This window comes from Haliaeetus albicilla, chromosome 10 (genome assembly GCF_947461875.1).
Source record: "Haliaeetus albicilla chromosome 10, bHalAlb1.1, whole genome shotgun sequence".
NCBI classification, from domain to species: Eukaryota; Metazoa; Chordata; class Aves; order Accipitriformes; family Accipitridae; genus Haliaeetus; species Haliaeetus albicilla.
This window is the reverse complement of record NC_091492.1, coordinates 26,678,456-26,702,224: the sequence shown is the minus strand read 5'-3', so window position 1 is coordinate 26,702,224 and position 23,769 is coordinate 26,678,456. Positions and strand designations below refer to the sequence as shown.

General features: G+C 56.4%; 1 protein-coding gene across 1 annotated transcript; it reads right to left on the bottom strand.

Moving 5' to 3' along the window:
* Positions 1-477: 477 nt before the first annotated feature.
* Positions 478-22,127, bottom strand: LMNA (lamin A/C). The gene is made up of 12 exons (XM_069795569.1): positions 21,684-22,127; positions 6,304-6,460; positions 5,996-6,121; positions 5,699-5,869; positions 5,470-5,595; positions 5,158-5,378; positions 4,864-5,068; positions 4,615-4,722; positions 4,306-4,425; positions 4,127-4,225; positions 2,570-2,827; positions 478-1,941 (listed from the first exon to the last, which is right to left on the bottom strand). Exons 1-12 carry the CDS (start codon positions 22,031-22,033, stop codon positions 1,909-1,911), a joined length of 1,974 nt encoding a protein of 657 aa, XP_069651670.1. The 5' UTR covers positions 22,034-22,127; the 3' UTR covers positions 478-1,908.
* Positions 22,128-23,769: the final 1,642 nt, after the last annotated feature.

The following is a 23,769-nucleotide window of genomic DNA, read 5'->3' as shown; positions in this document are numbered from 1 at the left end:
TGGGGCGGGGGGATCAGGGGGGTCCCTTTGGCGGGGTGCCCGGGCCATCCCCATGGTAGAAGCAAACCTGCACTAAGGAGCTCACTCAGGTTCTGCAACCCCCAAGGCCATCCCATTCAGGGGAATGTCTGCTCCCCAAAATCCCAGGGGGAGGAAATCTCTGAGCCCTCTCCCCAAATTCCATCCCCTCCCCACCAGCCCCATCACTGTTGGGTCCGGGGGTGGTCCTGGCCCTGCAAGGACCCTGGCTGCCCCAGCTCTCAGCATCCCACCCTGGGCACCCCTCTGGGTGAGTCTGGGTGCATAGGGCCACCCTGCTTTCCTCCTATCCATATCCATGGTAGGGTGCTGAGCCCCAGCCCTGGCTGCGGGGCTAAAAGAGATCCCCTCCCTGGGCCAAAAGCGAGCGCCAGGCTGGGGTGCACCAAAGTGCCCCACCAATCCCCTCCAGGACAGCAATGATGACAGCACACAGGGTGGGAACGGTTCGGCTGTATTGATTCTGGAAGGAAATACAGGCAGTAATACAGAAGCTTTGCAAGCACAGATACATATGCGGTCTCACTAGATCCTGCCGGAGTGGGGGGCTTGTGCTGGGGGCCTGATCCTGCCCCCAGGATGCACTTGAGGCAGGGGGTGCTGCAGGCGTTCCCCCATCGAGGCAAAAAGCTGAAATCTCCATCAATGGCTGGATGGACCCTTGCAGAGAGGGGAGCTGCCTGTGCTGGACCCCAAAATCCCACTCACTCAAACAAAAAGCCTTCCTCAGTGCCTTCCTGGCAAACCAGCCCTGTCTTGGACTAAGCATCCTTGGCCTCATCCTGCCCTGAAATGGGCTGCTGAGCTCCTGCCACCGGAGAAGAGCCGAAAAAACCAGGGGTGAACCCCACTGGATGCAGCAGCTCCCAAAGAGGAGGTCCCACTGGTCCGAGCCCACGGGACCATCACCCCCACCTACTAAATCCATCTGGTCCCGGGATGCAGCTCCAGTGGGTTTCACTTTCCCTACTCCATCTATCCTCGATGCCGTGTGGGGTCCTGCGGGGCTCCCAGCCCTGCTCCGGAGTGGCCCCCACCTTGGCTAAGGCACAACTCGGCTGCTTAAAAAAAAAACAGAAAACCCAAAGGACAAGACGTGCCTTGGATGGGAAATACAGTACGTGGACTGATGGAAGTGCACACGGGCAAGGGGCTGGGAAGGGGGGTAATGCCCGCATGGCCGCAGAGAGACGTGGGGCATCGCCCGGAAGGTGCCAGGAGCTACCTGTGCCAGCACTGCAGTGAAATAAAAAAAGGGGGGGGGGGGGGGCGGGGAAGAAAGAAAAGGGAATTTTGGGTTCAGATCAAAAAAAAAAAAAAAAAAAAAGGTTGCAAAGGGTTGAGACAGCAACCCTCCAGAGCGTGTGCCCACCGGCACAGTCAGGATGATCTGCAACAGCATTGGGGCTCTCAGCTCAGCCTCTGTCCCAGCACCTCTGTGGATCCGCCCAACGCACGCAGGAGCACACAGCTCTGACGGGGATGGCTTTGCTTCTCCCAATCCTATATAAAAAGCTTTGGCAAAAATGATATAATCTAAAGAGCTATTAAACTACAATCTCTTCCCGCATGGCTGTTCAGTAAACATAATTCCTTGGTGTCTTTGGCTGAAGTTTTAAAAAAATTTGAAGCTGAAAAGCTTTTTTTTGTTTGGTTTTTTTTTATAGAAATAGATTTTTTCTTTACAAAAAAAATCAAAGCATCTGTTAGCATTTTTAATATATATATATATATATATAAAATTCCTGCTATAGAAAACAAAAAACCCAACCTTGGTTTTTGATATTGTTTTTTTAAAGGAAAAAAAAATTTGCTTTGGGAAAAAACTAGCTCGAGATGGCCAGGAAACACAGGAATGGTGCCACGGAGTTACATGATGCTGCAGTTTTGCACAGCCTGAGCCTGGGAGGAAGAAAGAAAAAGAAGAAAATTAAAAAAAACCCAGTGTTACTATCCATTTGCTCTGGCTGCGAAGGAGGCAGCAATGTCCAGGTGGGACCCTCTGGATGCCCACACTGCCTGGACTGTGTGCGCCCCTGGCTCTCATCCACCCTGGCCCTTGGGGTATAATAAATACCCCTTGGCTGGGGTAATTACAGTGCTGAAGTCAGAAGTCTGAGAATTAGCGGTAATATATGAGGGTAATAATATTGACTAATATTGAGGATATTAATATTCAAATGCTGAAATATTCATTACCAGCATGAATAACGCTTGGCAGTGGTGGAACGAGAGCTGTGGAGGACGAAGGATGCTCCGAGGCTGCCAAGGGGGCTGAGCATGGGATGGCATGGGGAGACACTACAGCCACATCCTTTTCCAATCCCTCTCAGCCTCCACACCCCCCTTGCAAAGAGGCTTGTGCAAGCCCAAAGGTGCCCAGGGCAAGAGAAAAAGCAGATAGGAGGAGAGGAAGGAGGGGAAGGGACCCCCACAGCGCTGCCTTGTTGAGAAAGGATGATGCAGGGACAGGATGGAGACCCAGCAGCATAGGGACAGCCTGGACCCAGGGTCTGGAAATGGCACTAACCTGCCTACGGGGGCTGGAGTTCCCCAGGAGGTAGCTCCTGGTCACCAGGCTGTCCCCAAGGCCGATGCTGCCAGAGTCACCAATGCTGCGGTAGCTGCGGGTGACGGTCATGCTGGAAGTGGACGAGCCCGAGGACACGGTGTTGATACCGGTGTTCTGGTTGCCCGACTTCTCGGCTGGCTGACCGCATGTCCCACAGACCACTGTGCGTGAGCGGAGGTTGTATTCCCCGGGGTCCCCAGAGGCACTGCAGCTACCCTAGATGGGGGGGGAACAGACAAAACAACCTTGAGTGCTTGTCCGAGCATCTTCTGCCTTGAGTACCCTGCCCTGAGGACTGCGGCAGCACGGGTGTGATCCAGGAGGGCTCTTCAAGTTAGTCTTCAAACAGGGTCTGCACTCCACCCATCCTCTCCACCACGTGGTTTAAAAATAATAAATTATTATTACTATTGTCGTTGTCATTGTTGTTGTTGTTAATATTTATAATCCCAAATTACTGGGGCTGGCACACTGTGGGTAGGTGAACTGTCCCTGCTGCCCTGTCCTTGCACCCTGGGCTCTCAGCACACAGGAGACATCTTAACTGTGCTCCTCTTGTGCTTGAGTAAGAGCATCCTCTTCCTCGCTGCCTGGGAGAGTGCAGGCTCACTGCTTTCCAATGGGAAATCCACTCTTGGAAAGGATTCAGTCCCCAGACAAATGGGCAGCAGTGGCCCGCAGGAGCTTGGCTCCTCTGTCCAAGGATAATCGATAGCCATCTCGGCACGGCTCTTCAGATCTGGAGAGCTCAAAGGAAAGCAGATGATGGACGCTCCATCCTGCTCCTGTCACACAGAGCCCTGGGGAGCAGCATCCAGAAGATTTTTTGCCAGTGTTGAGGCACAGTGTGGTAGTGATGGCATCTCTCCATGTATAATTCCTGCGGGCACCTCGTGTGCAAGACAGATCTCTCCCTGCGGGACGGGCTGGCGGGGGCTCCTGGGCTGCAGCCAGGGATGTTTGACATGGGGAGAAGCGGCTGCAGCTCTGCTGCTGGCACGCTGCCTGCTCGCTGCCCACTGCTCTTCCTGGTGCATATTTCAGCTCCATCAGGGGAATGATGGGCTGAGAGGAAGGACGAAGTCACCTCTGGATTTGTTCCAGTGCCCTCACGAAGCGAAGAGGATGGAGCAGCTGCTATGGAGAAGTGTCGTCCATCAACTTCCCACCATCCTGTCCTCCACCTCCAAGCAATGTAAGGTACCAGCTCAGCCTCGCTCCCAGCTCCTCCAGCCCTTTTTGTGGCTGGTCAAGGTTGCTCAGGGTTGGAGATGACTTCCAGCAAGGTCTCTAGAGGTTTTTTTGCAAGCAGTCATCTTCTCCAGGTGCCAGAGGTCTATTGGCTTCTCCCATGGGGTTGTTTCCACAACAGCCTCCCAACTGCCTTCTCCCGTAAGGCCTGATCCTGTGTGATGCTGAGCTGCCTCCCACCCTGACTGGGACCAGACCTGAGCTCCCCCAGCATCCCTGCGACATAACCCCTGGGACCAGTGCCTTCCCCAGTGTGGTACTCACATGGTGATGGCGGTGGTGGATGTTAACTTCATCATCATCCTCATCGTCATCTTCATCGTTGATGATCACGGTGCGGACCAGTTTCCGCATGGCCACCTCCTGTGGAGGAAAGGAGTTGGAGGGGTTTGATGTCTACCGACCCCCTGTGCCCCAACCCGGTGCTGCCATCGAGCTCTCACCTCCCCGTTGGAGTTGATCAGGGCAGTGCGCAGGCTGTCCCCAGACCCCCAGCTGCTCTGGGCTTTCCACACCACATTGCTGGGGGGGCTATGGGTCGCCCCAGCCCCCGAGGCCCAAATCTAGGGAGAAAAGCACAGAGAAAAGCAACATCTCAGGTCTGTGGAGCCCTGACCCTGGGGATGTGGGTCTGTCCCCCTAAAAAAGCCAAGCGCCAAGGAGCATGCACCCTGGCTCCAACCACTCTGCATCACTAACGGCCTGGGTGGGTTTGGGATCTCAGGTGGATCCTTCTCCAGGCAGTGACTCACCGTGACCACCTGGCCAGCCTTCAGGGTGAACTTTGGGGGGAAGCGGTAGGTGATGGGGGGATCATCTCCATTCTGCCGCTTGATCTGCCAGTTCCCCATCGCCTGGTCCTGCAAGAGAGAGAGAGCAGCAACCCTGAGATCCCCTGGTTCCTCCCCAGCTTGTCCCAGTTCCCCTCCTGCCCATGGGGTGAGATGGGGCTAAACTACACCCCCAGGGATCTCAGGGATCATCCCTGAAGGCAAACACACCTCGTTAGACTTGTTCCTGAGACGGACGAATCTACCTTCCAAGTCCACCTCCTCCACGCCGACGCGGCCGCTTGTCCGGGCATGGTGGGAAAAGCTGGTCCGACTCTCGCTGTCCTCCAGCTTCCTCTTCTTGGAGGAGCCTGGGGTGGACAAGTGGCTACGGGATGCACCTTTGTGGGAGGAAGGGCTGGGGGACAGCCTCAGCCTGGGCAGGAGGAGAAAGTGAGATGGAACCGGTGAGGACACGAGGGCTGGGACCTGCATAGCCCACCGGGTGCAGTGCCCTGTGCTCACCGCTCCTCCTCGCCCTCCAGCAGTTTGCGGTAGGCATTGATCTCCATGTCCAGAGCCAGCTTGATGTCCAGTAGCTCCTGGTATTCATCGAGCTGCTGCTGCATGCGTGCCCGCATCTCAGCCATCTCCCGCTCCTTGTCGGAGAGCAGGCGCCGGTTGGTCTCGCGTTCCCTGGCCAGAATATCCTCCAAATCATGCAGCTTCGCCTCCTTGGCAGCCAACTGTGTGGGGAGGGAAGGTGAGAGTGGCTATTCCACCTGGGGCCATCCCCAGGGCAGGGACATCCAGAGGGATCCCTTGGTCCTGACTCACCTGCTTCTGCAGCTGGCTGACTTCAGAGGAGAGGTTGTCAATGCGGATGCGGGTTTGCTGCAGCTCCTCATGGGCAGCACCCACCATGTTGCTGTTCCTCTCAGCCGATTGCTTGGCATTCTCCAGCTGAAGGACAAAATGGGTGGGTTAGCATCCCCAGCACCCTCTGCCCACTGGCACTCCACAGGGCAGGGTGGGAAGAGGATGGCTGTGTGTGGGTGTTGCTCACCTTCGCCCCATAGGTCTTCTCCAGTTCCTCCTTGTAAAGCCTGATCTGGGCTTCATGCTGGCTCCGCAACTCTTGCAAGGCTTCTGAGAGTTTGCTCTCAAACTCCCGCTGCCGCCCGTTGTCGATCTCCACCAGCCGGGTCTCATGGCGGCGCTTGGTTTCCCGCAGCTCCTGGGGACAGGTCAGGGGACACAGTGTCACCATGGGGTGGGATTGGCTTGGAAATTGGGACACAACACACAGGGGGCATCACTGTCCCAAGTGAGCCTGGCACTGCAGCGGCACATCGTGCCTCACCTCGCTATAAATGTTTTTCTGGAATTCGAGCTCTTCCTTCAGTGTTTGCAGCCGGTTCTCCGCGTCCACGCGGCGCAGCATCTCATCCTGCAGCTGCTTCTTGGCTTCGCTCAAGGCACTTTCCAGCTGCAAGGAATTGAGAAGGACCGTCATGGCGGGCTCCTGGGGACTCTCCAGGCACAGCACCCAGTGCTGGCCGGGGACCCACCACCCAGTCCCGTGGCACAGCGGGGAGCTGGCAGCCCCCAGGCAGGTGGGGGACAGAGGGGGTCTGTGGGGCAGTTGGGGACAGGGCTGCCACCACTCACCTTGGCCACCTGTGCCCTCAGGTCCCGCACTTCGGACTCCAGATTCCTCTTCTCACCCAGGGCTGTGGAGAGTGCAGCTTCCTTGGAGTTGAGCAAAGCCTCCACGTCCTTGAGGCGGGCCTGAGCGGTCAGCAGGTCCCCTTCCTTCTTGGCATTCCTGCAAGGCACCGGATGGCACAGGTGAGCAGGACAGCAGGGAGAAACCACGCATTGCACCCGGCACCCTCAGCCCAAGCACACAGAGCATCACGTCTGAACCCCTCTGATCACCCCCAAAAGAGGTGCAGGATTGTACCTAACGCCCACCTGCCAATGGGACCGGCAGGTCCCAGCCACCCGGCGTGACCAGCACCAGTCTGGATACTGGAAAGCAGAAAGGGCTGGGAAAAAACTGGGTGAGCAGGAGGTGTCTCAGGGCTGTAACGCCCGTGTACAATATGCACACCCACGGCCCGGCTGCACCCACTAGAGGTCAGTGTGGATACAGCGCGGCGTGGTGTGACATCCAGCATGGCATGGCACAGCACGGCATGGTGTGACACAGTGCAGCACAGCGTGATGTGGCACGGTGCAGCATGGTGTGGCACAGCGCGGCATGCTGTGGCATGGTACAGCATGGCATGGCACAGTGCAGCATGGTGTGGCACAGTGCAGCATGGCATGGCACAGCGCGGCATGCTGTGGCATGGTACAGCATGGCATGGCACAGGGTGGCATGGTGTGACACGGTGCAACATGGCATGGCACAGTGCAGCACAGCGTGGTGTGACACGGTGCAGCGTGGAATGGCACAGGGTGGCGTGGTGTGACACAGTGCAGTACGGTGTGGCACAGTGCAGCATGGCATGGCACAGTGCAGCATGGCATGGCACAGAACAGCATGGTGTGACGTGGTGCAGCACAGTGCGGCATGACGTGACACAGTGCAGCATGGCGTGGCACAGTGCAGCATGGCGTGGCACAGTGCAGCATGGCATGATGCCTCCAGCACTGCTGTGCAACCTCAGAGCCCCTGCGCTGTCCCACGCCTCCATTTCCCCCCTTCCTTTTTAAGCCCTCTGACAGCAGGTCAAGGCCATGTCTTATAGGCAGCAGACCCGAGACACATCGCTGTTTGCCTAGGGAATCTGATCAAGACTAACGCACCAAAACGCAACCTGACACTATTTTGGTAGGCCTTATAAAAAGAAAAGACCCGATGCTCTTTCTGCGGCACCCAGTAGCTGTCAGCACTGGGGTGGCTTGCACTGTCGGCTCATGACAGAGATTGTCAACCCACCTCCCTCAAAATCGGGTGTAGGACTCGCAGAGGCAGCACGTGCCTGGGGAACAGTGCCGGCCGTGGCGCCCCCTCGGCCGTGGGCGAGCACTGGCTGCACGCCGGCGCGTTGGTGCACATTCCTGGGGCGGTGAGCACACACCCGCACCATTAGATCATGCGTAAAAAAAATATCAGGGAGGGGCTCACGGCACAGACGGCACTCAGCCTGCCCCAGCTGCAGGATCTGTCCCCGGGACAGGATGGTGAACGTCAACAACAAGACTCTGAGGAGGTAGTTCGACTCTTCTCCTCCTGCCCACAGGGACCGGGACCCCAGGACAAGCAGGGGCCGGCGTTCCCAGACTTGCATGTATGTGGGAAGCTCCTTGCTTGGCCAACAGTAGATTTTCCTGCATTTCTTTCTGCTTCCTGAGCCTGCACGGAGAAGTTGTTCTGAGATATTCATATCCCATAAGGCCCTGCTTGATTAACCCCACTTTGCAGGGAACCGCCATCCCGCTTGCCACAGCCGGCCACCCGAGGAGTGCCGCCATGCCGGCGGGTCCTTCCCGTGCAACCCACTCCTTTCATGCCAGTGACTCATAGGACAAAAATGCCATCTGGGAGTGGATCCGGAGCCTCCTCGGCTCACTGCAAGCAACAGTTGAGGCTGAGTTTTCCCATCTGGCAGTGGCTTGCCCTTGCAGCCAGCCTGCCCACCCCAGCACTGCTGGTAGGGTTTAATCCTGCTGTCCTTGATCAAGTTAACCACCACTTAATTCTGGGAAGAGCTTGCCCTTGGCATTTTGCTTCTGTAGCTCTTTGCTCGCCGTGGCGGCTGCAGAGACTTGGGTGCAGCTGGGCGTCACTGGCTCTTTGGGATGGGGCTTGTGGCACGTGCAGCGCCAGGCACATCCTGAAGCCTCTGACTCTTTAGTACCATTTATAAGTGAAATACGGAGGGGAAAATGCTAAGACTAGATGCTTACACTTGTGTCTCTGCAGTGGTGACAGATTCGCCCTCTCCAGGGACTGGAGGGATCCAGGGCTCAGGGCAAAATGCATTGATGCCTAGAAAACCCCATGGTAAATCCCGGAAGACTCGAGGACAAATCCATTTTCCTTAAAAGTCCCCCATGCTCAGCTCTGGGTAACACTGGGGAGGAGCAGAGATGGGAGCTCGGAGCTCACCAGCTGGGCTGCAGCTCCCCGGCAGCGGCTGCAGGGCTGAATTTGGGAGCAGTTTTGCAGGAAGGAGAGGGGTGAGATGAATCCTGTCCTCTCCTTTCCTTTCCTCTGGCAAGTCTGGAGGTCTGCGTGACATGGCTCTCTGGGATCTGAGCATCTCCCCTCCACGTTCCTTCAAAACACAGCCCTGACCCCGAACGTGGCAGCCTCCAGACGAGATTTCAGCATGCACACAAGTCCTCTCCCACCCCGGGGACCCCTGTGTCCACCGATCCATGCAAGCCCTTGCCATCCACGATCCAGCCCAGCCAAGGTTTGGGTTTTCCCCTCGCCTCCTGTTGGGTCCTGCTTTTATCTCCCCTGCAGCCTCCGACGCTCGGCTAAAAATAAAAACTTTCATGGCAGCTGCATCGCTCCCACCTCCCTCGGCAAGGGGATGAACAGGGACCTTCCTCCTCCTCCCCAGAAGGTTTCACTGGTCTTCCCATCCTGCCTGCTAGAGCCTAAAAGATCCCAAATCGTCTGCCAGCTGAAAGGGAAGCAGAGATCCACCCTGAAGGGCTGCATGCCTGCAGCCAGGGGACATGGGCTTAGCGTCCCGCAGGATTTGATCCCCTGTGCTGGGAGAGTCGGGTGTAAAAATAAGCATTTATCAAAGCCAAGAGGAGAAAACACAACAGAGGCATCAAATCCTCAAGAAACAAATGTCTCAAGAGAAAAGATGGAGGGAAAAGGGGCCTCAAGATGTTTTATTTTTAGCTTTTAAAAGCAGGAAGGAGGGGAAAAAAAAAAAAAAGAAAATTGCAGCTGAGCTGCCAGAAAATCCAAATGTTAACGGAAAGTTGGACCTGCTTTGACTGTACTCAGCACAGACACAGAAACGAGCCTGCAAAGCTGACGCGATGGCTTCCAAAAGGGCCAGGGCTGAAGACCCTCGGGGGGGACAGTCCCTGCAGAAGTTTCAGGGACAGCCCCGCAGAGCAGCGCCCAGGATCTGCTATTGCTCCCCTTCACCCTGCCTCACAATCCCAGCCCAGAAACCTGACAGATCTGGGCTCTCCCTCTGGAAAAGCTGAGACAGGCCACATGCATTGGAGCTCATGGGAGGCGAGCAGCTTTGGCCACGCACTCCGCTGGGCTGGTGGAAAGATGCCAACCCTCTCCGAGAAGCCAAAGCCCACTAGATGCATTTTAGGAAACACCCTTTGGTTTCACCCTACTACTAATCACCACCAGCCATTTCTGAAGCACGAGGCTGCTCCTGTGGGCAGAGCGGCTGCCGTTCGGCTGAGCTTCGCACACTGGAAGGGATCAACATGGTGGGATGAGCGAGTGGAGAAACAGGCATTCTCCTCCTTCCCCGCCTCCAAATGGCAGCCGCCCCAGCCCAGACAAGGTGCTAAGTCAGGGGAGCTCGCAAGCTCACGCCCCATCTATAAATGTTTTTGCATGTCTGCAAATCCCTGGGGACCACGGGTTTCTTTCTCACCTTGCTGCCAGGGAGCCAAAGCGACATGCCAGCCTGCTCCCCTGCAACGCTGCCACAAGACTGGCGAAACGTTACCCCAGAAAAGACTTTATGACATATTTACAGCTTGGGAAACTGAGGTAAGAGAGGCATCACGTGCCCAAGGAGGTTTGTGATGGATCTGATTGCTGGGAGGACCCAGAAAACCTGCTCTGCTCTGCCGTGGGCTTGCTGCTTTGCACTGCACTGCTTCCAGCACCAGGGATTGGTCCCAGGGATCGCTCCTCCCATCCCAGGGATCGTTCCCCCATCGTAGGGATCGCTCCCCCCATCCCAGCGATCGCCCTCCCCATCCCAGGGACCAGGGCCCCACAAGGGGAAGCAGCAGGGACAGCATGAGGAAAGGCGGTCTTGGGAAAAACCTCTGCAGTGGGGCAATGGGAATATGGCAAAGCAGCTTCTCCCAGCTCCTGACTCATCTGTGCCGCTGTGCTTTTGCCAAATCACCAGGATAAACATAAGCTGGTCTCCTAGCAGGGGAGCTGTAAATAGCCAGCTCGATGTATAGCAAGGACAACATCTGCACAGAGCCAGCATCCTGTTAGGCACCAAAACCCCTGCCAAATGGCAGCCAAGGGATGCCAGTGCTGGCTGTGTTCAAGGATGCACGGAAACAGCCCCAACCCTCCAACGCTGGCTGTGCCAAGCCCCTTCCCAGTGCCAGGGCTGGTGCTGGCCATGCTGCACACTCCTGGCATGCTCCTAGCACGCTCGTCCCTGGGGCTGAGGGGCTTGCTCAGCTCCGCGTCAAGAACACCTTGTTGGCATCTCCTAAGAGCTGGGCTTCCCCCTCCTGGAATTGGGATCTGGCCTTTTCCTGCATCCTAAAAATGAACCAAAACCCGCTGCTTCATTGAGAACCAGAAAAGAGCATTTCACAGGGATGCAAACAGACCCCTCAGTCTGAGGTTCCCAAAATCTTAGCCATTCCTGTCCCTCCACAAACCCCATCACCAGGAGCCTTGCTGGGAGTTGCAGGTGCATACCAAGTCCAGCACAACTGGACCCAACCACAGCTGATACCTCCAGGAATCAGCTACAAATACTCCCCACGAAGCCTTTAAGGAGCTTTTCTCCTTTCGCTGGATATGCCAGAGCAAATGCCCAGCACCCACGCACGGTCTCCCCGCAGCCTCGCCTCTCGGGATGGGGAAAAGCAATTGGGTTTTATCAGCACTGCAACAAATCGATGCACGAGACCACGGCATGGACTGATGGCCCTCCTCGCTACTTTAAAAGCCAGAAACACGATTTTGGAGAATAAACAGTATATTAAAAAGCCTCATGCAGCCCATGCTGGCTGGGGAGCCCCAGCCAGTGTCACTCGCTCCCCATCCTGGGCTGTCACGCCAGTGCTGGTGACTCATCCCAGCCTTCGCCAGCAGCTCGAAATGGAAATCCCAAGTCACCAAGTGACGTTGCTGTTTGGGCTGAGTCCCCCCTAGTAACAGGAGGGCTCTGTGGTTTTGAAGGGCAGATGATATTACCAGAGGGCTTTCATAGCTGCAAAAGGGGGTTTTGCCGGCTTCCATGTAGGAGTCGGTGGGGGAACAGACAGGACTTGGCTTTCCGCTGTCCATGCTGCACTTTTGGGGGCCCCACGTGAGGTTTGCATTTGGCATAAATCTATGTGTCTGCATAGACAAGGGGCAGGATTTATTCTTCACAGACGCGTGCCCCAGCATGGAGCAGGCGTAACAACTTCCCACCAGGTCTGCCGCTGCCTTGCTGCCTGTGAAACCTTTCACAGCTGCCTTTAACTTCTCCAGGGTGCAGCAAGCCACAGGAGACAGATGCAAAGAGGATGCAAAGAGCTGGGAAAGAGCAAGCGAGCATCGGCTGCTGGAAGCCACCAGTGCCAGGAGCGTGCAGACCCGGGCACCACTCGTGGCTGACCCTCAGGGACAAGCGAGCAAACTGAGGGCAGAATTTCCCTATGGATTCCCTTTGCTACAAAAACCCTGGGTTACTTGGAACAAGCAGAGACTCAGACCTCCAGGCTGGGATTACATGCAAAGTGCCACCAGTTGAAACTTTATTTAGCAAAACTGGTCCAGCCCCAGGTTTGTCCCCAGAGCTGCTATTGCAGAGCTCGGCAATTTGTCTGCGCGTTGCACAGGAAAAAACTTGGCCAATGTTTTTGTCTATGTAGGTCCCGAGGCGATTGGCTGATCCTGGGGTTTCCAGAGGGAGGGCTGGTTCCTTGCTTGCAAAAACTGCATTTTCCATTGAAAAAAATCACCAAAGACTTTAAAAACCTGAACATTTCAACTGCTTGGAAAACCACGATCACTGATCAATACTCACTCACCAGCCCAAGCTCAGCACGACCCAAACCAATATTTTATGAACATGCCAGCTTGCCTTTTGCTGGCCTCCCACAGAATTTTGAATCAGGTTATCTAAAAGACACTTGATGGCCTGGACTTAAACCATCTTAAATATAGATTAAAGCAATAATGTCCTTCATCAGGAGAAAGGAACTCTCTAAAAAAAAGACTAGAATTGTGGTGGAAAGAAATTTTTTTTAGACATAGCTCAAATATGTGAATACAACACCTTCCACATTGTTCACTTTCCATCTTCTGAGGACAAGGTTTGAGTAGAAAAAGCACAAGAAGAAAGCTTGTTTTTACAATGCAGAATTTACTAACACTTTGTAGTGTTGTATATCCTATAAAAGCCTGTTTAAAGCTTAAGCCTGCATTGTGCATACTTCTGCCTTTGGGAAGAGAACAAGGAAATTCAAAGTATTCGTTGCAATACTGTGAACATTCAGGATGGTGACAAGTGCAGTTTTGTATCTTTAATATAATTTGGACTGAATGAAATTTAAGGGATTTTGCTCAGTCTTGACTATCTTACCCTGTCATAGCAAATTCCAGTTCTTGCAATAACTGGGTTCAAACTTATTGGGAAAGTTTTGTATGTAATTTTTTTTTTTCACCTAAAACAACTCCTAGTGTTGCACCTCCATAGAAATCCCAAATCATCAGATTTACTTTAATACAGCCTTCTTTTGATGAATGAGAAATGCAAAGCCTATAAATCACCACCTTAAAGGATGAAGACAAAGTGCAGATTCCCAGTGTTTCCCTGGGGGATTTGACACAGTGCAGGGAGGCCTTACAAATGTAGTTAAAAACAGTGAGCTGAATCACTCATATTAATCACATCTTTGGGACCAGAAGCATTGGATCGGGGGGGAAAACAGCTGTAAGCTCATGTTTCGCTGGGACCTGGTGATGTGGCCAGGACTTGGGGCAGCAGAGAAGGAGCAGGGATGCAAATCCCAGCCCCAGGAGCAAGGAAACGCGTTGCCACTGTGTAAATGTGGTGGTTGGCTCCCTTCCCTCTGCACACACGTGCGGTCCGACAGCATCTCTGAATGCAAAGCTTTGCAGCCCCTAAGTGCAGTGATGGAAAGCAATGAGGAGGTTGCTCTGCTTATGGGGGCATCGCTGTCCCGGCTATGCTGTGGGGAGAAAGCTGCACCCCAGCCAGTGCCTGCTGCATTGCACTGATCCGGAGCTGGGAACAGGGTGCCTGGGCGAGATGGGACAAGGTGGAGAGGACTCGAGAGAGGCAAAACAGGGAGCAAGCTCAAGGTCTCCTTTTTCCTCTCCAGCAGCAGCAGCTCACCCCATTTTCCATAAATCTGGGTACACAAATCTTCCAGCCAGCAAAATTTGCGTTAGAAACAAAGTGGGGGATTGTTAGATCCAGCTGCCACCCATCTTCCTGGGAACAAAAGGGTTTGCTATCCCTGCTCCAAGGGCACAGATAAAGGCAGGCGAGGTGTTTACATTGCCACAAGGTTTGTTTGCATGCAGTGGCGGCGAGGCTGGTGCAGGTTGCACTGGAGCCGCCTTGTTTGCCCACTTCGGCTACTGGCCTGAGTCACTGCCAGCACTGCGAGCTGCCGGCTGCATCGCCTCTGTCAGGGCGGCTGCTGGGATGGGTCTCAATGCGATGCCATTGGGAAAAGGCAGCTCGGCACAGGGACGAGCAGCGATGAAGATGAGTGCCGGCGTTAAGCTGTGCTCTGCCATACGCAGCCAGTGCAGCAGATGCTCCCAGCACACCTCTGCCCACTCTCCCTGCCAGCGTGCACCGTGCCAGGATGAAGCCCAGACCTGTTTGGCACGTGTGTGGGAAATAACCACTTCCCCACCAGAGAGGACCGCAGACGTGGCAGTGCAATTTAGCTAAAATTGCTGCTTGCACAGAATCACCCTGCAAATGGGGCCACTGCAAGAGGCTTCAGTCTCCCCACTGTCTCTCTCTTGCTCGGCCCCATGTGCCTGCACAGCACTCCCCACAGGGAAAGCCCCCGTCTGGCAGCTTTTTGCACTGGAGTGACAGAGCCAAGGCTGGGCTGCAAAAATCAGCACCTCTTGCTAGTTGGGACACGCATGCCGCAGGTTTGTGTCTCTGCCCTGCAAGCGGGTGCTCTGGGTGCAACCCACCCTGCAAAAGCATGATGTCAAGAAGCAAATCTGCTCTCCCCAGCACACTGCTTCCCCCCTAAAGCCCATGGCATGAAGGCTCAGCTTTGCAAAACTCGCCCTAATTTCTCCTAGTGCCCACAGGGCTGTGGGGAGATGACTGGGGGAGCGAGCGCAGCACGGTGCCCTGTGGGGTGGCATCCTTGCACCCCACAGATGCTGCTGGGGAGCAGGTTATCCACAAGCACCCGTCAGGCCAGGAAGGAAGGGGCAGGTGAGCGTGACTGCGGAGCAGCGGGTGCCTGCCGAAGATGCAGCGAAGCATGATCCCGCGCCGGCCGCACCCTGCTCCAGCCCAAAGACATGCAGCTGGGCATGACTCATCTCCCTGCTCGTGCTTCGGTGCGGGTCTCCAATCCTCCTTCTGCCCCACTGCAACCTCCCTCCATGTCCCCACGGAGGGGGACAGGTGTTAAAAAAACACATGGAGAGTGGCACAGAGGTTTTATTGCCACCATTCACATCTTGTTTCACCACTGGGCTGCAAAAGCTCTGTGAGTGCGGCCAGGGCTGGATCCAGAGCCCTCCCCAAAGCCACCGGCAAGCCCAGAGCTCTGCTCGGCCACTGTATTGCAAGGAGAGGGGGACAAGTGGCTCTTCCCAGTGGGGACTGGGAGCTGCAATGGGGCAACTGGCCATCCCCAGTGGTGGAAAACAGCCAGGTACCCATGAGCACTAAGGCCAAGTCTCTTTTGGGGTCCTACCCCTCTGAAGCCCGCATGTTACACATCCATGTCAAGAGCTTGGACTTTTTTTGGGGTCACACAACTCAGAGCTGGGGCTTTAATGGAGAAAGCATGTCCCTAAACTGTTATTAAATAAAACCCCAACAAATTGGCACTATGGAGCTCGGCTGCCAGCCGAGCACTGCAGCAGGGAGACACCTTTCCTCAGCCGGGGCTGGGGGCACCAAGCTGGATGGCAGGACGACGATGCTGAAAGCAGCGAGCTGAAGCAAGTAGCTGGAGGTGGCTTTTGTCCAAGAGGGTTGAGAGACCTCTGCTATCAGAAACACTCTCTGACAGAGCTGCTTCTGAGCCACTCACAGCCCGGATGGAAAAATTCAAGAGCTTCAGAAAAGCTGTTGTTTGCTCCTAACCCTGGCTCCATCGGCTCTTTGCAGAGACATGGCACCAATACCTGTGACGGTGCAACCCCATAATTAAGCAGGGTAAAGTACAGGCAGTAGGGCATTCACTGTGCATGCTCCCTGGGCTTCTGCGGAACTGTCCCTATTGCTATCGCACCTCCTGGCTCTAAACATGGGAAGGCAGCAATAAAGCATTGTGGCTAGCTACGGCTTGGAGAATAACCCCAGCTACAGGTGCCTTCACCTTCATCGTGGAAAGGAAATTGGTTTACAATCGACAACGGGTGATGCTGACTCAGCATCGCTCAGGAACGGAGGTGTCCTAACCCCAGTTTGGTTTTGTGGTATCTCTGTGGGCTTGGTTTAATGCCCTTCATTAACCAATTTCCACACCTTTCGGCTCTCCTTAATACCTACAGCCCCAGATCACACCATGGGGCTCACGGACACGCTGCGATGCCCTGCACATACCGAAATGGGGTTTCTCTAGGATGGCTGAGAGCCAGGCTGTAGCACAGCAGTCTCTGCACTAGAGGCTGGTGCATGGGGCTGCAGCTGCCACCGCACCGTGCCAGCCCCTTGCAGTTGTTCAGCTTCACATTGGGACTATTCAACCCTCAGCAGGAAGGGGAAGGGAGTGGAGGCAGGTGGGCACCCAGCCCCGACACCCTGGTGAGGGGCTGCGGGTCACTGACGGCAGCTGTGGACAGATATGGGTTTCACGTGGCACCAGCCTCAGCTTTTTGGGAATGTGCTGAGCCAGTCACGGAGGAACAGGCTTAGCAAACTGTCTCAGAGAGACAGCAGGACAGGGAAATGGGTAATGCAGTTGGTGGCAGGACAGCAGGAGGCCATTCCCAGCTCTACCCTGGGGCTGCCCATCCCAAACCCACTGGGCTGATGCTTCTCCAGGGACTCCTCCATGCCAGCCCTAATTTTGGCCAGGACCAGAGGGAGAGCTCCGGTGGCTTCCTCCTATCCCAGCTGCCAGCAGCAGGGAAGGAAACTGCTACTCCCAAAGGACACGAATTTAGCAAAATAAGGAGCCCCACCCCAGCCACGCCACCCTCGTCGCATGCCTCTACTGAGCACCGTGCTGGGAAAGGCTCTCACTTTTGCCGGGCTCCAAAGTTTAAGCGTTAATGGGATTCAGACAACTGAAGTGACATGCACGAGGCTGAAAAAACACTTGTGGCAGCAAGCGTGGCCAGGGCAGGCTGAGACACTGCACTAGGTGCTGTACAGGGATGGATGCATTCCCACACCAAAACCAGCCCCATTTCCCTTTGCAATTGCTTCTCTTTAATCCCCCAGCTCTGAGGTTAAGGTCCTTTAATCTGCCAGGAGGATCCTATTGTAATAAAATACGTTTAGGGCAACAGGATTTCTTCTCGTTCCCCTCATCCCTGGGAACACACCACACAACAAGGGGACAGCCCAGCCCTGCAGCAGGATGGGGTAACAGTAATGTCTGGAAGATGTCGGTGAATGCAGCCAGCGGCGAGAGCAGAGCCACAAAAAAATAAAGTGCTGGAACCTTTTCCTCCGCCTGAGATCATCCTGCTTTGGGAGCTGGATGTTTGCACATACAAGAAATATTCCTGCATAGAAATAGTCACGGGCTAACGAAAACCTCAGCCTTGAAGCAACAGGGCTTTTGCCGCAGAGCCTTTTAGCTTTGCAGCACGTGGGGAAGGCAGGCATGCCCAGCCATCCCGAGATGCCAGGTGTCAATGTCAGGGGAAAATAAATCTGTCCAGAGCGCTGGAGACTCAGGGGCGGGTATTTAAGAGGGTCCCAGAGGGGCATTGGGGGTCCCAGACCAGCCCCAGCTCCGCGTCGCCTGCTCCCCCAGAGCATCACCCAGCTGCACAAGCTGTTCTTTGTTTCCTCCAAAAGGGCAAAGCCTCCTCCGAGCCAAACCGTTCCTTCCCTGGCAGAATTTCTACGAGACAGAGGGGGGGGGGAAACAGCCCAGGAGCCTGAGGTTTCTCCCCCACACAAAATGTTCCAGCACAAGCACATTGCTGCTGAAGGCGGCACAGAGGCAGCACCCAGCCCTGCAGCAAGGAGTTGTTTCCCCCCCCCTCTTCTTTTTATTTTTTCTTTCTTTTTTACAGTAAACGGGTCCCATTTACCTGCTACTTCCTGGAAAATATCACTGAACCCAGGACAGGGCAAAATCCACCCAAGTATGGGGAATCTGGCACCCTCGCTGCTGCCTCCTTTGCTCTGCCCTTGGACGAGCTTCCCTCCCCCGCCACTGCAACGACCTTTGGAAAACAGGAGATTTTTCCTCATTAGGGCCAGGGATGAGATTTGGGCCCAGGGAGGAAGAGGCACTGCCAAGGCACTGGCTTAATCAGGTTAGGGGCTGCAATTCAGGAAGCCATCGCTCATCAGATGCACTGCTAACAAAGGTCTGGCTCCTGTTTTGGAGGACGGAGCCAGCCACAGCACAGCCACCCCTTGCCCATGGAAGCGGGGCACTGGGACCTCCCCCCACCCTGGGGCTCCTTTCTTGGGGATGGAGGTGCCCAAGGGCTGTATCCATACACCCCTGTGCCCCCAGCCTGGAGCTTGCACTGACAAACACCTCCGCCTCGACAATCTGGGATGAGGTGGATCCTCAGTGGAGCAAGGCAAGGGCTGGGACTCCCGTTTTCACCCTGTGAGTCAGGAGCCAGCTCACGGAGAGGGGGCGATGGGCAGGACCGGGATGCAGAGCGTCTCTCCGCAGCAGCCCGGTGCTGTGCTGGAGCCTGTGCCCCTCCAAAACTCGCCCCTCCTTGGGGAGCACAGGTCAGGGACACCTGGGACGGGGCATTTCAGGTAGGTCCTGGCTCTCCCCCACAGTCCAGGAGGGGACGTTGCCAGGCGCTGCCAGCACCCCTGAATCACCAGCCACCCTTGCCACACCCTCTGCTTTGCCACAAATGTGGCTCTGGCATGGCCAGCGGCCATGCAGAGCTGGGGAGCTGACAGGGAAGCCCAGGGGCTGGGGACACGGTGTGGCGCACGGCCAGCGCCAGGCTGCCCAGGGATGAGGGTCCCCTGGTGCCAGGAGCCGGGGTGGGTGCTTTGGGGAACCCCTCCTGGAGCGGCATCGAGAGCAGCCGAAGGGGCAGTGGGAAGGATCCAGCCTGAAGGGAAAAGCAGCCAGCCAGGAATAGAGGGGTGGTGGGAGGCAAAGCGCCCAGCTCTGCCCCAGGCTGGCCAGACCCTCCTCCATCCACGCAGCTTTTGCACCAGTGCGTTGGTAGCTCGTGAGACTGGTCTCCTGTCTGCACACCCTGTCCCTCTCCAGCCAGCACCTCTTCCTCCACCCCAGATAGAGCACCCAGCTCCTCTTCCTCCCAGAGTAGGCCCAGCACCCACTGACTCCACCAGTGCCAGGGACTGTGCTGCAACCAGCCATGGCATGCCCCAACACCCCCAGCCCCCCACCCTCCCTTCTGCGCAGGCAAGACAACCCCGGCTGTGGGCAGCGGCGATGCTGTGGGTGCTGATAACATGGCCGCAGAGCTGCCTGCCCCGCAGGAGATACCCGGCGCTTCCCCTGGGGCTGACAGGGAGAGCGAGGGGAGCAGAGGGCTGATGAGTTATTTATTAGCCAAAGTGTCACTGCACCGAGGTCAGCAAAACTGCCCGGGACGAGGTGCTGACCCAGGGGCTCGGGTTGGGCAGCAGAGCCGGCAGGACCGGTACCTCCCTGCCGAGCCAGACAGCAAAGAGCAGAGCAACACCCGCACCGCCTGCCCTGCCACGAGAGCTGCACGTGTCCTTCCTGACCCCGCGAACAGCTCCGACCCATCCGAAGGGTCGGGCCCGTGGCTGACCCGTACCCCTGTGCCTGAAAGACTCGGGGTACCCCAGCCAAACTGAGACCTAGGAACAACACTGCAGCTTGGCAGCTGATTTCTGCCCCTCTCTGAGCAGCTCTGCCACACTGAGGAGGTCCCCAGGACATGAGATGAGCTGCTGCCCCTTTGCAAGGATTTCGAAGGTTGGAAAGCGGCCCCGACACCACCGCCCAAGGAAGCCGGGGCATGCCAGAGACAGGAATGAATAACACCGGCTTCCCCCGGCAGAGCCGCTCTTCCATCTCACCAGCGGTGACTCAGAGACGACTCAACACATTGAAACACCTCTCTCCTTCAGAAACTGCGCTCGCTGCCCATTCTCTGAAAACGGTGGTCTGAAACCTGCCTCCAAACCGAGAGAGCTGCTCTTTGGGAATCCCCTTGAGTCAAAGAGCTTTTTCGGGGTGATCTGTCAGCGTTAGGGAATGAGCACAGCAAGCTCCAGGAGCGCAGCCCATCACAGAAAAAAACCATCTTTTTGCAGGGACACTCTGCAGCACAGCCAGATCCAGGCCGAGTATGCAGCTCTCAGCCAGGGACGGCTGCAGGCCGGGCATTTTTTCCAACCCTTGAAAGATTGTGGCCAAGATAGTTCTGGGTTTGCATAAGGCAGCAAAAGCCTTTAGACAGCTCAGCTCCCCGTCTCACCAGCTCCCAGATCCTTGGGATCTGGTGAGCAGGGATCCACCTTGCAGCGAGTGGGACGAGCAAAGCCGCCTTATCTAAGGACAGAGCCACAGCAGCACACGGGAAATAGAAGCTAAATATAAAACACCACACAGCTTTCAAAGACAGCTGTAAAAGGCTGCACATTCACTCCCTTCCCAGTAGGTAGAATATTTATGGCATCTTCTGAGGAAGTTAATTTTAGCCTCATTTGGTACAGACTCAAAACAAGGCGTCCAGAATAAGAGGCAAAAGATCGAATGAAGGAAGAAGGGGTTATCCCACCACTGCCCAGCCCGGATCCTGCCCCAAGCCAAAGCCGATGACAGAAAGGGACCTGCTCACTCCTTCCATGGAACGGGACTCAGGGAGCTGAGCATGACAGAGCTGTGGCCCCAGTGCCACATGGGCTGGCAGAGCCCCGGTGAAGCCCAGTGGCCGGTCTCTGTCTGGCCAGCAGTGTGACACCGGCCAGGGAGCCCCGTGGAGGGATCTACATCCTCAGGGCACCTGTGCTGGACATCTGCCACAGTCCTGAGGAGGGGAGGGCAGAGGCACCCAACAGCAGCAGGGAGGCATTTCTGATGTCAGGAAGGGAAAGACATAAACCTGATGGGAAGGGGCTGGAGGGATTTGAGCCTCAAAGCAGACCTGGAGCACATCACCCAGAGCCAGCTGATGGGAAAGGGATACAGGCATTGCTGGAGCATTGCCTGCCCCAAAGCAGGGGACCCCACAGAGCAGGGACAGCTTGGCACAGGGAGGGTTAAGGCAAACAAAACCCGAGCAGGTTCTTTAGCTGGTGCCAAAGACAGCAGAGGAAAATAGGACGAGCAGGCAAGATCTGTGGGCAGGACAGAGCCAGCTGGCTGGCATTGCTTCCCGGTCTGCGCTGGAGCGTGTTTAGGAATAGCTCCAGGATGACGAGGGCGGAGGGGCCGCCAGCCCGGCGCTCGCACCCCGTGTCGCACAGACCCTCCCCAGGAGCCCAGGGCACGTCTGCTCAGCCCCGGCCCTGAGCTTTTGCAGCTCTGCTCCCAAATCCCCTCTCCAAGGGCATCCTGGCCAAAGATGGCGCTTGGAGGGAGAGCAGGAATGCCGGGAGAGCTTCCCTCCTCTCTCAGTCCCTGCCACGGACACTCCTGCCCCAGCTGGGTCACGGGTTTCCCCTCTCCCTGCCTCCTCCAGGTCGCTCCTTCCTCCCTCCCGGCTCCCTGCCAAGCATGACGACAGTGACTGTCCCGGCACAGTCCCCCCCCGTGCCCACGGCACTCACCGGGCTTTCAGCTCCTTGTGCTCCTCCCGGACTTTGCTGAGCTCCAGCTGCAGCCGAGCTCTCTCCTTGGCCACCGAATCCAAGGTCTTGCGGGCATCCGCCAGCTCTGACTCGTAGGCAGCCTTGATGCCGGAGACCTCACGGCTCACCACCTCCTCCGATTCGGTGATGCGGAGCCGCAAACCGGCATTCTCCAGCTCCAGCGAGCGCACCTTGTCGATGTAGACGGCCAAGCGGTCGTTGAGCTCCTGCAGGTCCTCCTTCTCCTGCAAGCGAGTGATGCGGGTTGGGGACAAGGGGGTCCCCGAAGCCCCACTGCGGGTGCTCCTCTTCTGTGAAGGTGTCGCCATGGGGTCCGACGTCGAGGCGAAGGACACGGCACAGGTCACAGCTCAGCGTCCCACACCACCCACCCAGCTGTCTCGGCTGCTCCTGGTTGTCTGAGTGACTTGCTTATATCCCAGCTGGGCTGTGCACTGGGAGGAGGAGCTGCGAGGAGGAGGCGGGTGGAGTTATCCGAAACCTGGGTGGAGACAACCCACTTGCATCAGTCAAGGCCTTTCCTTGGGAAAGGCTGGCAAAGCATCCCTGGGAAAAGGGGCCTTGGGAGGGCGGCTCTGGGGCGAGCAGCCCAGGGTGACCCCCCTGCAAACACCCCACCCACCCCCTTTTCTAGTGCAATTCCCCCAGCAGAGGCTGGTTTTCAACTTGGGAGGACTAGGCAAAGGTAAAGCACAGCCTGAGAGGGGCTGCGGCAATGGGTTGCTGCCAGGCAGCCCCAGCATTGGGCACCCCCAAGACATCGCTGCCCCACAGCACAGGGCAGGTGGCATCTCAGCAGCTGACCCCAGGGTGCTGGAGGGGTCCTGGCATTCCCTGAATGCAGGAGGCCCAGGCTGCACAGGACCCTGGAGCACCCCAGACTCTGGGCTTGAGGGACCCAAACACAGACTCCCAAAACACCATTGCCTAGAGGACCCCACAACCCTGAGGCACCACAGACATAGAGCCCTGGGGCACCAGAGGACAGCCCCCCATCCCCAGTTTCCCCAGCACTAGCTTTGCCCAGTTCTTTCAGCACTGGCCATTCCCATTTCCTAGCTCTCCCCAGTACCCTCTGTGTCCATTTTTGTCCTTTCTCCCAATTTTCCATGCCAGCTGTGCTCGGTTTGTAACTCCCCCAAGTTTGAGCACCAGTTGAATCCAGCTTCCCCTGCCCCAGATTCCTGCACCAGGTGTTTCCCATTCTCCCACCTCCCAATGCCAGCCATTTCCAGTCCCACCAGTGCTCAGCCATTCTTCCAGTATCTCCAGTTCCCAGCATGGGTGACTCCCAGTCCTCCCAGCTGCTGTCTAGCTTGGAGCAGGGTGCGGGGTGCCCTGTCTCTCTCAAAGCACTGCCAAGACTTCGCAGCTTGTGACTTCCAGATATGCTACATGCTTCCTGGCACCCCCCAGTGCTGCCATGGGGGGGGGTTGTCCCCTCCTTGGATCTCGTCCCCCCATGCTTTGCACTACAAAGCCAATCCCTCTCGCATAGGAGAGGGAGAACCGGAAACGGCAAGGGGAACGCAGAAGCAACCCCTCTGCACCCCAGAAATGAAGGGCTGAGCCAGGACCTCAGTGGGTGGTGGTCATGGGGGCTCCAGCTTCCTCCTTTGTGAGCTCCTGCTTGCAAAATCGGGCTCTGCAGCGAGGAAAGCTGGAAAGGGAGCTGCACCCCACAGCTAGGGACACTGTCGAGAGCCTGAGCAGCGGTGCCCACCCCAAAGCACGACCCACCCCAGCCATCCCCTGCAGATGGAGGGGTCCAGGGCTGGTGAGATGCAATGCCAAAGGCAAGGTGAAAGTGCCGCTTCCCGAGCCGAAGCCGCAGCCGGCCCAGCTTGTCCTGCCCATGCTGCTATCAAGCTGGATTCTCTTCCCACCTAATTGAAGTGCAGCAAAGCCCCAGGCAGGCTGGAATGACTCACACAGCAACCAGAGCAACACACGCAAACACATGCGCACACAGACACACACACACGTGCATGTGCATGCGCACTTTATGAATGATTAATCCCCACTCCTCTCCCAGCACTGATGA